The sequence below is a fragment of the Lonchura striata genome, chromosome 4, assembly GCF_046129695.1.
Source record: "Lonchura striata isolate bLonStr1 chromosome 4, bLonStr1.mat, whole genome shotgun sequence".
Lineage (NCBI taxonomy): Eukaryota > Metazoa > Chordata > Aves > Passeriformes > Estrildidae > Lonchura > Lonchura striata.
The window spans coordinates 41,413,599-41,427,358 of NC_134606.1; the positions used below are offsets into that span (position 1 = coordinate 41,413,599).

Here is a 13,760-nt window from a genome sequence, read left to right on the forward strand (position 1 = left end):
GATCGTTAATTCTTAGATCAGAGCCTAGAAATCAACTTTGCACCCTATCCATATTGCTGTGCTATAGTTGTGCATAGAGCAGCTGAAATATGAGCCAAAGAGGAGGAAACATCTTTAAAAGCCCTCAGATAGTCATTTAACACTTCCTTAATTAAAGAGATTTAGTATTTGCCAAATGCATGCCATAAGCACACAGTAAGTGGGAGAAAAACAAAATGCAAGTGTTGGATAACATCTATATAGACAAAAGAACCTCCCTGCAATATACATCTTAGAAAGAAACTATCAGAGTAAATCTTTTAAAGACTTCTAATTAGATGCTGAAATAGATTTTTTTCACTGAATAAACATATCATGGTATTGCCACATTTGTCTTAGAGACCACCCTCAGACTGCATTACTGAGTCTGTAATTTAATAGCCCGAGGTGGAAAATATGTCCAGTTGAAATGACATAGGACTATTTAATAGACTGGAAAAGCAAAATCTTTTTCTTATTGTTAATTTTTTCCCATGATATTCTCTCAAGCAACATGCTGCTGTATTTCAAAACATTTTTAAGAAATGTTTGTGAGAAGGGCATATCCTAAAATTTTTCATTTTATTCAAACTCTTTGATTTATGATTAGATCAGTTTCATTTATTACAATGTTTCAGTGTAAAAGCTAAATTACTGCCCCATTTTCATAAACAAGTTACTAAAAGTGTATCTTACTTTATGTAAAGAAATAACCTTTACTCCTATGTAATAATTTGTATGGAAAAACTATATTTAGACAACCTCAATTCCAGAGAACTTCTGTCTCTGATGTTTTCTCTGGATAAAATGCTTCCAAAAACTTCTAGTCAGGAAAGAAAAAAAGCCAAGTTCAGCAGCTTTGATGTCAAAATATAGTCCTAAATTCTTTTATAATATTAAACATGCTTAAAATAAAATATATTTTACTGTTCAAAAAAAATTATCTCATCACTTCCCACTGAAATCTATGTATACTCTTTAGATCATATTCTGAAATCTCCTTAAGGAGGAAAAAAATAGTCCCAGTGAAAGCACAGTCCTTAGCAGTTGTGGTTTTGGTACAGTTATGTCACTTTTTTTTTTTTTAATACTCCACTTCTTGCTTGAGATTTTGTAACAGCTCCTATTGTAGAAGCCAGTAAGAAACTTACATTCCCAGGAGCATCTCCAAAGTGCTTAGGAATAAAAACCATTCTGCTGCTATCTGTGTTCACACACAAGTGCCTCAGACAGAATTTCATTTGTTTCATTGACTTTGAGAGCAGTATCCAGCTGGAAAAATGTTTTGGGAAAGAAGTTTCCCTGTGGTACTTGATACACATCCAGAAGATGCCAGAAAATTGCATTGCCAATTGCATAATACAATTAATTTCAGGCTGCTGTGAGCATGGATTAGTTCAGTTGTGTGTACCAGTGTAGGCACATTCTTAAAATACACTTTACTGTAGGCCTACCTGCATCTAGATATTTCTCCTTCACTTATTTTTATTTTAGTGTTTCCCATTTATATGCTACTGCAGAGCCTTTCACTTCTGAGCTAGTGCTAGACAAAAGAACCTTGACTGTTGTGTCAAACATGATACATGAGTGGAAGCCAAGTTGAAGGAGTGTTTAAATGTTCACATTATAACAGGTACTGAAACTCAGTGCACTTGAGAAATCCACATAACCTTTTATTGTGGTTAAGTAAACACTTTTAAGGGAATATATACATTCTCTCATCTAGTTTCGTGCCCACAGTGTGTTAAAATAAATTTTGAACAGACAGCTACTCTTTGAAAAAATAACAGCTTCATTCACACACTTCAAAGAAGTGACTATATAAGCACCAGATAAATTTGCCACAGACCTTTTAATGAAATTGGATTACATAAGATAGGGCAAGGGTTCAATGTGAGGTATCATAGCAATATACCTTAGTACATTTTAAAGCATGGAAATCAAGCATGACATTTGTTCATCTCTCCTGAAGCCTGTTGTAACAGTACAGCACACTGAAAGATATCTGCTAAGAGCTGACTGTGTGTTCTCCAAGAGAACCATTTTAAAATTAATGTCTCCAGGTCTGAGGGGTTGAGTTAAAATTAATTTCTTTTTTGTGACAAAGTGAGTAACATGCCGTTAATTTTAGTGCATTGCCCTTTTCTCTATATCTACAGCTAGCTGTAGGTATGGAAATTAATGCATTCCTCTGCTGCTGCCAGAAGGCAATGGAGAAGGACATAACCACACAAGGATCTCTCCCACTCCTCCATGGGCCTGCTGGAAGAGGTGTCAGTGCCCACTTTCACTTTCAGTATCTCATGGTGAAGGGCTGACCAGCATGTAAGATTAGCTCCTTCAAATTCACTGCAGCATGCGTATCAGTCTCTGCAGAAACAATCATCCAGGAGAAAGTATTAGCAGAACTAGCACTTCTCACAGTGTGCTTCAGGCATTTTATCCTCATTCAGACAGCTCACTTATTATATGTTTGAAAACATTACAGAAGAAAGGAATAGTCCATTCCTGTCCACAGTCCCTGATTAATGGAGGCAGACATATCCACCTTTTAAGTGACTCAGCCTAGAGCTATTAGATGATCAGAAGGGCTTAAATAATTTCTGGTTTCTCACAGTGAATCTCTCCCCCAGAAGTTTTGTCTCTCTTTTCTTTGTTCTCAACTTTCTCCAAGGAATGCTCTTGCAGTGTGGGAGGCAGGCTGGTGTCCTATCAGTAACTTTATTGGAGTTATTACACACTCCTCCCTCTTAAAATTCAGTTTGTTTATTTAGGAGGCTATGTTAATCTGATAGTGATGGAATGAAGTTCCCCAGCTTGGCATTCACTGTGAGTGAAAGCAAAGAAAAGGCATCAGTGTGTTTAACTGACCTTTCACAACAATAAATCCTTACTTATGGATGCCAGTATATGGGTATGCCTGCAAAAGAAATGTTTGAAGGAACATGGATTGAAATTCCTTCCCAAAGATCTGCTCCTTGGAGAGTACCAGTGAGCATTTCTGCTAAAGAAATTCAGCTTCCAATTTTTTTTATGTCTTATGTGTTTAAATAGAATTAGGAGGAATTATCTTGCCTTGATTGGCTGAAGTTCTTTATGACCTCTTGAGGCTCTTTACATAGCAGAGAGGGAAAAAAAAGTATTTCTCCAGAGGGTGATTCAGATCAGAAACTTATTTTAGCTTAACTCTATATATTTTTATTTATGAATAGATGACATGAAAGAATTTTTAAGCTATATTAGAGCACTGGGGTTCTTTTCCTCCCTAATAATTTACTTGATTTAGCTTAAAACTAGTTGGTTAAAAGTCTTAGTCACTTTAATTGGGGCCCCTGTTTCACTCATCTCAATAGCTATGTTATCATAGGGTTTTCATTTTCGTTTTCTCTTTATCTTTTTATTTTTCACTAGAGAGAGTAGTATCCCTGTGAATTAGACATTACTTCTGTTCCTTAATGGTAGGTATGGAGAAAAAACAATTCAGACAAAACACCTTAGATCATGATCACTACAATCTGACTTTTCTGAAATAAATTCCATTTACATTGCTTCTCACTTTTTTTCTCCCCAGTCTCATGCATTTTTTTCCCAATTTTAACTGCTGCTTTCAAGGCTTGTTAGCTCTTGACTATGCAGCTAAGATGAACGTAAATGTTGTCATCTTTCAGATCTTTTCATGAACTTGCTGTTCATCCATTGGCATAGTGAAGCTTTAATATTATACAGTGGAGCCAGTTTATAGGGAAACTGGTGCCAAATATTACTATCTTTAACAAGTTAGTTGCTTACAAGGAGGAACTTTTATTTAAGACACATCAAGAGAAACAACAGAAATTCATGTATATGCTGTTATGGAGAAGGGGGAGAAAATGGAACATACTGATAGTTATATAGATATACAATCTTGTGGAGTTATTTATTCTGTGCAGAATTCCCTGATGATGACAACTTCTTGAAGTTCTTAGTCCATAAATGTGATTTCTGCTTAGATATGAATGGTTTCTTTCTTTCTTATAATTACAACAGCCTAGCAAAGAAGCAATAGTTGAAATTGTAACAAGGAAGAAGTTTGAATGCTTTATAGCAAGTGATGTCTTTGAAATCTTGCAGGATTCTTAATTGCTCTGTGTGTGTTTCTCCAATCCAAAATGACCATAGAATAGCAACACTGGAGCTCAGAGGATTAGTGTGACCAACGTGACTTCCATTAGGGTTGATTTGATAAAACAGGTACTGGAACATAGCAGCCAAATCTTGCTTTAATTTGAACCAACGTTGCCAGAGTTATAAAATAATTGGGGAATATCACTATGCAGCGATCATTCCATTTGAGTTTCATGGCATTCATGGAACTGCAGCACTGTACTTCTGTGCTGAACCTGCACAAAAGCGACCCTTCCCCACGGGTTCTGCACCGCTGAAGTTGATCTGCCGCGAAGGAACCTGGATTGCAGATGAGGCAAGCGGCGTTTTCCCTGTCTCGTTGCAGTGGTGGATCTGAACCTCCTGAAGGAGGAGGCGCGGCTGTACAGTTGCACCCCGCGCAACTTCTCGGTGTCGCTGAGGGAGGAGCTGAAGAGGACAGACACCATCTTCTGGCCTCTGTGTCTGCTGGTGAAACGCTGCGGTGGAAACTGTGCCTGTTGTCAGCAGAGCTGCAACGAGTGCCAGTGTGTGCCAACAAAAGTCACCAAAAAGTACCACGAGGTATGCACTATTTTTAAATTTTCATGTTTGGAAACACTGAAAGCCAATATAATAAAATGAATGCACCGACATTAATATTTTAATATCTTATGTATTGCACTTCTAGTAAATAATTTTTTAGCATTTTAAATAGGTATTGCATTGAAAAAAGTGAAATCTTCCTTGGTTATATACTTTTCTGTGCAACTAGTAATTAATTTCTGAAGTATTTACTAGTGCATTTCAGACATACTACACCCATATCTTTTGTTCTTCTTTCTCTAGTGGTTGATATCAACTTTATGAAGAAACAAATATTTGTTCATTTCCATTGCTATAAATTTATAGCTAAAATTATTTATTATAGAATTTTCTAATTGGGTTAAATCTACTGTTTGCTCTTAAATAAAATTAAGTGGAAATCTGAAATTGCAAGACTCTTCTTTGGTAAAGCAATATGATTTAATCATGTTCAACCTGATTTAATCAATTTTGTAAATGGCTTGAGGTAAAAGCAAAAATAGTAATGAGTGGATGGAATTAATGAAGTTTTAATATGCTTCCTGTCATCCAGTGGGTTTTTAGTGCAATCTAGCTCATAGTCTAGGTGTGTGATGAAGCACTTGCTGTTTTCTTGATGCTTGGCTTCTTCTCCTTCAGGTTCTTCAGCTGAAGCCAAGGATTGGTGTCCGAGGATTGCATAAGTCATTGACAGATGTACCCTTGGAACACCACGAGGAGTGTGACTGTGTGTGCAAAAGGAATACTGAAGGATAAACATGATATAATTGTGCTGTTTTCTTTCAAAGCACATTCAATCAATGGCTGATTCTATTATGGGGCTTGTGCATTATCTCCTTCTGTAATCTCAGTTGTTTGCTTTGGGGATCTTCCATCTTGAAGATTTACAGTGAGCTCTAAAAAGAGAAGCCAAACTGGGATTATATGTTGTGTGACAGCTCTGTTTGGAGACCCAGTGAAAGGATGGGAGAGAGGCATCAATGAGGGATTTAAAATATATGTATTGTTTTGTCCCCTGCAATTTTCTTGGCAATACATGGATTTATAATTTAGGAGTAAAAAATAGATTTAGAAGGCTGACATCATGGAGACTTGATCCTGCTGGCTGTCTCATTTCTACAGCTCGAGTACATCTGGCCTCTGGTTGAAAACACCTGAAATCTTTGTGTTCAGCTACTCCTATGTACTCTAAATCAAAGTGTTCTCTGTTGTATAAACTTGGGTTAAAACAGACTGTCTTTTTCTGAATTAAATTTAATTTGTCTAATGCTGGTAGGAAGGACTGGATTTTTCCATATGCTCTAGTAAAGCTCCTGCCTTTTAGAAGGAAGACTGGACAATAATGTGAGCTAAGGAAGCAAACATTGAAAAGATCAGTGCCTTTATTCTTACTACTATGGCTGATGATTTTTTTTGTGTGTTTGTTATTTTTTATCGTGTACATTTTTATACTCTCCTTTTGATGATATAACTATTTGCTTTTCTAAACTTGTTAAATATATCTATTTTTACCAAAGGTATTTAATATTCTTTTTTTTATTACAAACTTGATCAACTATTTTTTAGTTTTGTGAGACTTTAAAGCCAGATTTATACAGTTGGAGGAACAGAGATGTGACTACAGTGGGAAAGAAGCATGATCTCTTTGCAGTTTGTTTCTACAAAGTGAAAAGTACAGTTTTCTTACTTGGATTCACAGTAATAGTGGACAGAGATGTGTGGATGAAGCTCTAAGCTTCATGAGGCTAAAAATATGAGTGACAGAGGTTACTATAAGTGGTTTTAGAAGTTGAATTTAAAAATTCCCCCTCTCCATACTGTTTTTTGTTCAGGTAGAAAAGAAATGAGCATAGATGGATGCATTCTGGCTTGTTTAACTCTTTAATTTCTTTAAAGGAGAATGACCTACAATGTAAGAAAAGGAATCAGTGGCTTGCAGCCATCATGATGCATCATGGTCATGGGAAGACAGCCGTGTCAGTGGTGAAGTGTAGAGTTTTCCATTGACAGAAACTGCTGCTTAAGTGCAGTTCACTCACAGGAACATAACACTCTGCAGTGCAGTTTGATGAACTCCATGGTATCGTTCTTCTGTATGTTTTATTCTTTAACCAATACACTTATCCCACCCCATGCAAACTGAAATGGAAACAGTAAAGTATTTTGCTTGTAAAATGCTTTAACATTATGCCTAGTTTATTTTTTTGACTATTGGATTTTCAGATTGTAATGAATCACAAAATAAAGTAATAATGCTAATTTTGGGAGAATAAATGTTTCGGTGTGGTTGCATATTTGTACCTGTCAGTATACAATTTAATGGGAAAAGTTAGGATGGTGATTTTCTCCTTCCCATTTTGCAAGTCAGCTCTAAAAAGAAAAGTCTTCTGTTGCCAAGACTTCCACTTGCTTTATTAATTCTGCATTACTGTAAATCCACTAGAAGAAAAAGGAAAGGAATTATTGTGATGCTATTTGTAAAAACATTCCAAATATTCAAATTTCTGTGGATGTGAAGCCATCAGATTGAAATACCATCATCTGTTATTGTTTCCATAGTGAAAGGTTTTTTTGCAAATTAGAATGACTTTCTGATACCAGTTCTGGAAAATATTCAGGTGGGTTCTTATTTTGTCCCCACCCTTAAACACCTACTCAGTAAGAAAAATTTCTGGTGTAAATGTGACATATAATTTTCCAGTCTGAATATTAACCCTGTATCAGAACACAGATTTAGGGTCACACAAGAAACCTGGTTTACCTGAGTTTTGAGTCTTTAACCAGAAGTTTTTTGCAGGGATGTTGGGGATGTTTTTGCATTAATGTTGTCCTTTTTTTCTTTTTGCCTTTTTTAAAAAAAAAAAAAAAAACAAACAAAAACAAAAACTTTTGAACAGCAAGTCAAGGTAAAAACAGAAATCATAGTTTCTGGCATCAGATGTAATTCCATTACAGAAGATTCTGCTGTAGGAAATGCAGGAGGTCTCATCCTCTCTGTAGACTTGCTAGGGGGAAAAGGCTGGTCATGAATTTTGGAGTAGTTATTTGGTGGTAGAAGAGTAATGGGGAGTTTCTGGAACCATTTGGGATATGGAAAGTAATGTTTTCCAAATGTCACGAGTAATATTTTTCTCTTGCTCCTCTCTGGCTCACTTTCTTCCTTGCCAGTTCCTTGAACCAGTTTCCTTCCCAACTGCTTGCTATGGATCTGCATATGAGCTCCTTACCCATCTTCACCCATCACTGAGCTCTGTGCCTCCCCCTTGGCTCCAGGCTCAGGCTTTGTCTTCCCACTACTTCTGCCGGGACTTCATTTTCCTGCCTCTCGTCAGACATTCAGATTTGGCACTCCACCTCCTCCCCAGGTGAAAGTGTGGAGAGGCTCATTCCCCCTCCAGGAGGGATGCGGGAAAGGCACCAGCTGAGGGGAGCAGTGAAGGCTGCAGTTCTCCTGCTTGGTGCTGCATCCCGGGTCCCGCCAGGCAGAGCAGCTGCTCCTGCCCCTGGGTGACTTCTAAGCAAAAGGTGTGGTAAAAACTGACTGAAGGTATTGATAACGAGTTACTAACAAGCAAACTAACTGTGCCTTTAACAGCTACAGGTAATGGCAGCTGAATGCCAAGGATGTTTGGAAATTGACATAAGTGGGTGGTAAGCCTGTGATTTTCTAATGTGGAATAGAAGATGCAAGTTTTGATCTTACATCTTTGTGGAGATCTTTTTAAAATGTTACTGTTGTGTTTTAAGCTATGAATTCCTGAATTGCATTAATGTAAGCGTCAGTGTTTGGCAATAATGGCTGTTTCTAAGGGTCTAAACAGTGGAAACAACCAAGTAGGATAAAGTAGCTCCTGTAAACAGACAAAATCCAAATAGCACAGTCTGGATTTTGTAGGTTTTATCTTATGCCCAATAAATGTCTTCAGTCAGAAGTAATTGTTCCCCCCAGAGGAATAGGTGGGGGAGCTGATGACTGATGTTGAGCCTTGTTTTTATGGATTCTGTAGATACTCACATTCCTGGAACCTTCCTGTCAGCTGTGGCCAGCATGGGAGTTGTGGAGAAGCACAAATCTTTACTCACCAAGGGCGTTAACTGCAAATCTCTTGACTCCTAAAAGACTTTAAGTGTTTTTGCTCTGTGTCTGCCTGGTTGAACAGGCTTACAGCTCCTTTTCAGCAGAAGAGGAGAAAAAAACATGCAGATGATACAACAGAGAGTGTGGAGAAAAAAAAAGAGAAACAAAAAGCAAAGATTTGGTTTTTATTAGCAAGTACATCATCTAATGCAAGCTATTACCTAAATTCCTTACTAATAAAGAACTGGGTTGAAACTTTAAAAATTTGCAATTCAGATGCTGGCTGCTTAAATAGTCTCATTTTGATTACTCAAATTCTGAAAATAAAAATTGTAAACAATTACTTTGTTTGACTTCTGAAGATATAATAATAGTGCTACTATTCAAGGCTTTCTCATGAAACCTCATGCAGAAATGTTAAAGCATCATGGTTTTGAGATTTTTGTTCCAACCAGGTGCTGAAGCTAAGTAGACCAACTTTTCTGACTGTTTGTGATATGGTATTTAAATTACTTTCAGCAAGATTGCTCTTTGTATCATTTTTTGTGTGGGATGCTTTATCAATTTGCATTTGAAAGTCTTTTTGTGTGCCTTTTAAACCCAAGAGCAGTGGTTTTGTTTATCTGCCAAAATCACAGTGTGAAAATATGGCTGCTTAATTCAGCATAAATTGGACAAACTTTTCAGAGAAAACAGTTTGCCTGTTGCCTCACTGCTATTCTTCCAGACTGTAGTAAGAAAGATGAGTTTACAGCTCAGTCATGGAAGAATGACAGCTTTTTCTGCAACTGTGATAGTACTTAAGCTGTATTCCTGCTCTGAATCTTGCTCTGTGTCATTGAGCTGGTCTGTCTTTGTCAAGTATAGAGGCAAAGCCTAGCCTTCCCAGCTGAGGCAGCTCTATTAGGTAAATAAGGTTATCAATGGGAATACTTCACACACAGGCCTGTTTTCTGAACAAAACATTGCTTTCTCAAAGAGTCTTAAGGAGTTCTGAGTCTGGAATGCCTTTCCATATAGCTGATTTGGCCAGCTTTTTTTTGCCTAAGTAAAGTAGATAGAAGTGCCAGTTTGACTATGCTGTTATTACCTTCTACAGATTCTGCTTCACTGAAGACAGATCCAAGCCAACTTGGATCTGGTGTCTCTCATGTTTAGGGTGGGTGATAAACCACATCTCAGTAGACTTGCTTTCTTTTCACTGTGCAGAATCCAAATAAATTAGCAAGGTTAGGAAGAAAACTTGTTTATCTGTCTTTGTCCTGCTTCACACATATCTGTGGGCCTTGTCTCAGACAGTATCTGAAACTGAAACTTATTTAAGAGTGAAGGCCATAATGTTTGAAATGTTTGAAGGCCATAATTTTTTGAAAAACAGCATCACACAGTGATCAGAACAATTAGCAACTTTGAGACTCAAACAATCATAGAATGAACTTCACTATTTTGCTCAAAAGGCTTCATTTAGAGACTGAGAAGATGAAACTGTTCAAACCTTGATTTCACTCTTTTAGAGGTTTTCCATAATTTCAGAAGAGAGGCTTCTACTCACCCTCATTAATAGCTTATTAATTCTGTAATCTTTTGTCATAAATTGAGTGATTGCTCTCAAAAACAGTAAACACAAAAGTCTCTATTTCCTCAGGTTTTAAAAGGCTGGACCCCTGATTCTTTCAGCCTTCAGGGTGACATTTCTTTTATTGTGACTAACATACTTTTCAGTGAGGAGAAATCAGTGACCTGGGTACCATGTAGCACCTTTATGCCTGAAAGCTAAGCAGCCTTTTGGTATACTTGCAGAGAGGAGGTGTCAGACAGGAATTGGCTTTTTTGGTGCCTTCACATAATTGAAAAGTCCTAGCAGACTAGCTGAAGGATGTATGGAATTCAAATACAAAATTCCACAACTGTTCTCCAGAAAGGATATGTCCCACATGCAAAGCCTCAAAAATAAGTCTGTTTACCTGTGACTCAGTTTAGTCACTTTTCATGTCTCATGTTGGAGGTAAGCGCTGAAAGAAAAAGCATATCTGAGCTATAAAATCTCTTTCATCTAAAGCCTTAAGCAACTAACTTATAACAACAATCTTACTCTGTGTTATGCTTTGTAGTTAAATCTTGAGCTTAAGCACAAATTTCTGATACAATCAAAAAAAAAAAACTCTCCTCCTGGCTGGGGAGCAGGTGAGAGGGCATCCTTTCCTGACAATTTGATGGCATCTGGCTCTTTGGGAAGCAGTTTGTACATATATGTGGGATGTGCATCTGGTCATTTGTGACAGGCTGGCTTCCACTTAGAAAACTGGTTATTGATTATGAAGAATGATTATGAAGTCTATGAATAAGAAAACAAGTGAAAGGCCTGTGTTGCCTTAAACCAAGTGCTCATCTAGTTCAGCATTCTTGTCTCTATATGTGGTGATCATTGATGGAAGCATACTTGGAAGTATGCTATGTTTTCCAAATTCCATAGATCAGCAGTTTAGGACTCCTTTGGCCAGAGTTTGAATTACAGCCCATAACATTCTCAGGAGGAGCTGTAAAACACAGCCCATTTAAATAAATTGATGTGTCTTTTGCATTATGTAATCACAGAGTGCTGAAATACAGCACAGGTTCTGCCTCACAGATAGTTATCATAAGTGTCTTATCTTGATTTCCTTTGCCACACCTGGGCTGAACAGGTTGAAAAGGAACAGATCAGCTGTTCTACTACCAAAAAGGCAGTGGGATCTTGAAGTAACTCTTTTACAAAGGAGATGCAACACACTTCTTGCATGCACTGTGAAGTGTTCAATAAAAGCAGTGTCATACAGACTAATTAGTTTCAGGAAGGATAGAAAAATGTTACTAAATGTTCTTTTGCAGAGTATTGTTAGTATATATATTTCCTGCTGTGCATTTCATTGTACCCAAGGCATCACTCAGGTTGCACGATCTTTTCTAATACATTTAATATTCTTTTTTTCCCCATCACTTTCAGATAAATTAAAATATTAGGATTTTTTTAGTGCTGAAATTTTGACTATTGCTAACAATGATTCAAGAAGTATTGGAGGCAAACTTTAAAGCATAGCCATTACTAAACAAGATTATGTGTTAACATCTGAAACAAAAGAGACAAAATTATATCCTAAACTACAATCTGTGACTCTGAGGAATTCCTTTCAGTCACCTTGGCAATTGTACATTTCCAGTAGTTTATAAGTCAGCACTTATGTTAATGCCAAAGTAATGTAGCTTTTTTCCTGCTTGTAAAAATAAGGTTTTATTCCATTCAATCAATGAAACTAAATTAAACAGCTATGTTAGAGAAGCTAATAAAGTGTGGGCTGGATGAGCTGGCAGTGAGGTGGATTGAAAACTGGACAACTGCTCAAGCCAGAAGAAACTCTAGTGGGAGAGCAGTATGTGTGCCCCGATGTTGCTGTTGAGTAAGAAATAACACTACAAGGCTGTTTTGTACAGCATCTTGTTCTGCTTTGAAAATCTCCCTTTTATACACTGTTCCGATACAAACGGACTAGATTTGTCAATTAATACATTTTACTTGATTGGGTAATTAAAAAAAACACTTTTCCTATAAACAATCTTTAAGAAAAACAAGAAAACAGAGAGTAAGAAAGTACTACTTACAGGTTGTTTATAATAACAAGCTATCATTGCTTATCTTCAAATTCTTAAATTCTCACAAGCTGATCTTAAGGAAACTTATCTAGTTTTCTCACACTCTAACCAAGCTGTCACATCTACACCCCCAGGATCAGTAGTGGGTCCAGTCCTGTTCAGAATCTTCATAGATGCTCTGGATGTTGGGGCAGAGTGAGTGCACCCTCAGCAAATTTGTAATGACTCCTAACTGGGAAGAGTGACTGATGCACCAGAGGGTTGTGGTGCTGTGCAGAGGGTCTTTGACAGGCTGCAGAAAGGGACTACAGGAACCTCATGAAGTTCAGCAAAGTGAAGTGCAAAGTCCTGCATCTGGAGTGGAACAACCCTAGGCACCAATATATGCCAGGGCCACCCAGCTGGAAAGCTGCTTTGAACAAACAGATCTGAAGGTCCTTTCTGGTGGACGCCAAGGTGAACATGAGCCAGCAGCGTGCAGCTGTGGCAAAGAAGGCTAATGGTGTCCTGGCTTGCACTAGAAAGAGTGTTGCCAGCAGAACAGGGAGCCAAGCCTTCCTCTCTACTCAGCACTGCTGAGGGCACACCTGGAGTGCTGTGTCCAGTTCTGGGCTCCCCAGTACAAGAGAGACATGGATGTACTGGGGGGAGTGCAGCAAATGTTCACTAAGATAATAAGGGACTGGAGAACTTCCTGTATGAAAAAAAGGCTCCGAGAGGTGTGAATGTGCATCTGGAAGAGGAAAAGGCTTGACGGGGATCGCATCTATTTGTACAAATACCTGAAAGGAAAGTGCAAAGGGGATGGAGCCAGATTCTCTTCAATGTAGCCCAGTTTTTGACCAGAGACAATGGACACAAACTGAAAAGCAGGAACTTCCCTCTGAACATCAGGAACTGTGAGGGTAACACAGCACTGGCAGAGTTTTCACAAAAAGATTGTGGAGTCTCACTGCTTGTAGATATTCAAAAGCCACATGGACATATATACAGCCAACTGGCTATAAGTGGCCCAGTTTGAGCAAAGGACTGGAACCACACGATTTCCATGGGTCTCTTCCAATATCAGCCTTTCTGTGAGTAGCACACATATAATTTCCACAAACACTAAATCTTCATCTTAACACTGAGATATTCAACTCCTCATAGAACAAAGAATTAATAAGCAGAGAGTCAAGTACTTTCTTATGCTGTAAAGGATATACCTAGGCATCAAATTGCCTTGTAATGTTTATGATCTGATAAATTCTTCAGTTTCTCCCAGAAAAAGCTTCTAAGGGTTTGTATCTGCTTTGTTAATCATTGCTTTCAAGATAAAAACTGAAGATAA

The 13,760-nt window shown here is 37.7% G+C and overlaps 1 protein-coding gene across 1 annotated transcript in view; it reads left to right on the forward strand.

Annotated features, from left to right (window-relative positions):
- Nucleotides 1-6,999, forward strand: part of PDGFC (platelet derived growth factor C) — a 119,183-nt gene extending 112,184 nt beyond the window's left edge. The window contains exons 5-6 of the mRNA XM_021539573.3: nucleotides 4,508-4,725; nucleotides 5,365-6,999. Of these exons, the coding sequence (XP_021395248.1) occupies nucleotides 4,508-4,725; nucleotides 5,365-5,481 (335 nt within the window). The 3' untranslated portion in view covers nucleotides 5,482-6,999. The remainder of the gene's footprint in view (nucleotides 1-4,507; nucleotides 4,726-5,364) is intronic.
- Nucleotides 7,000-13,760: the final 6,761 nt, after the last annotated feature.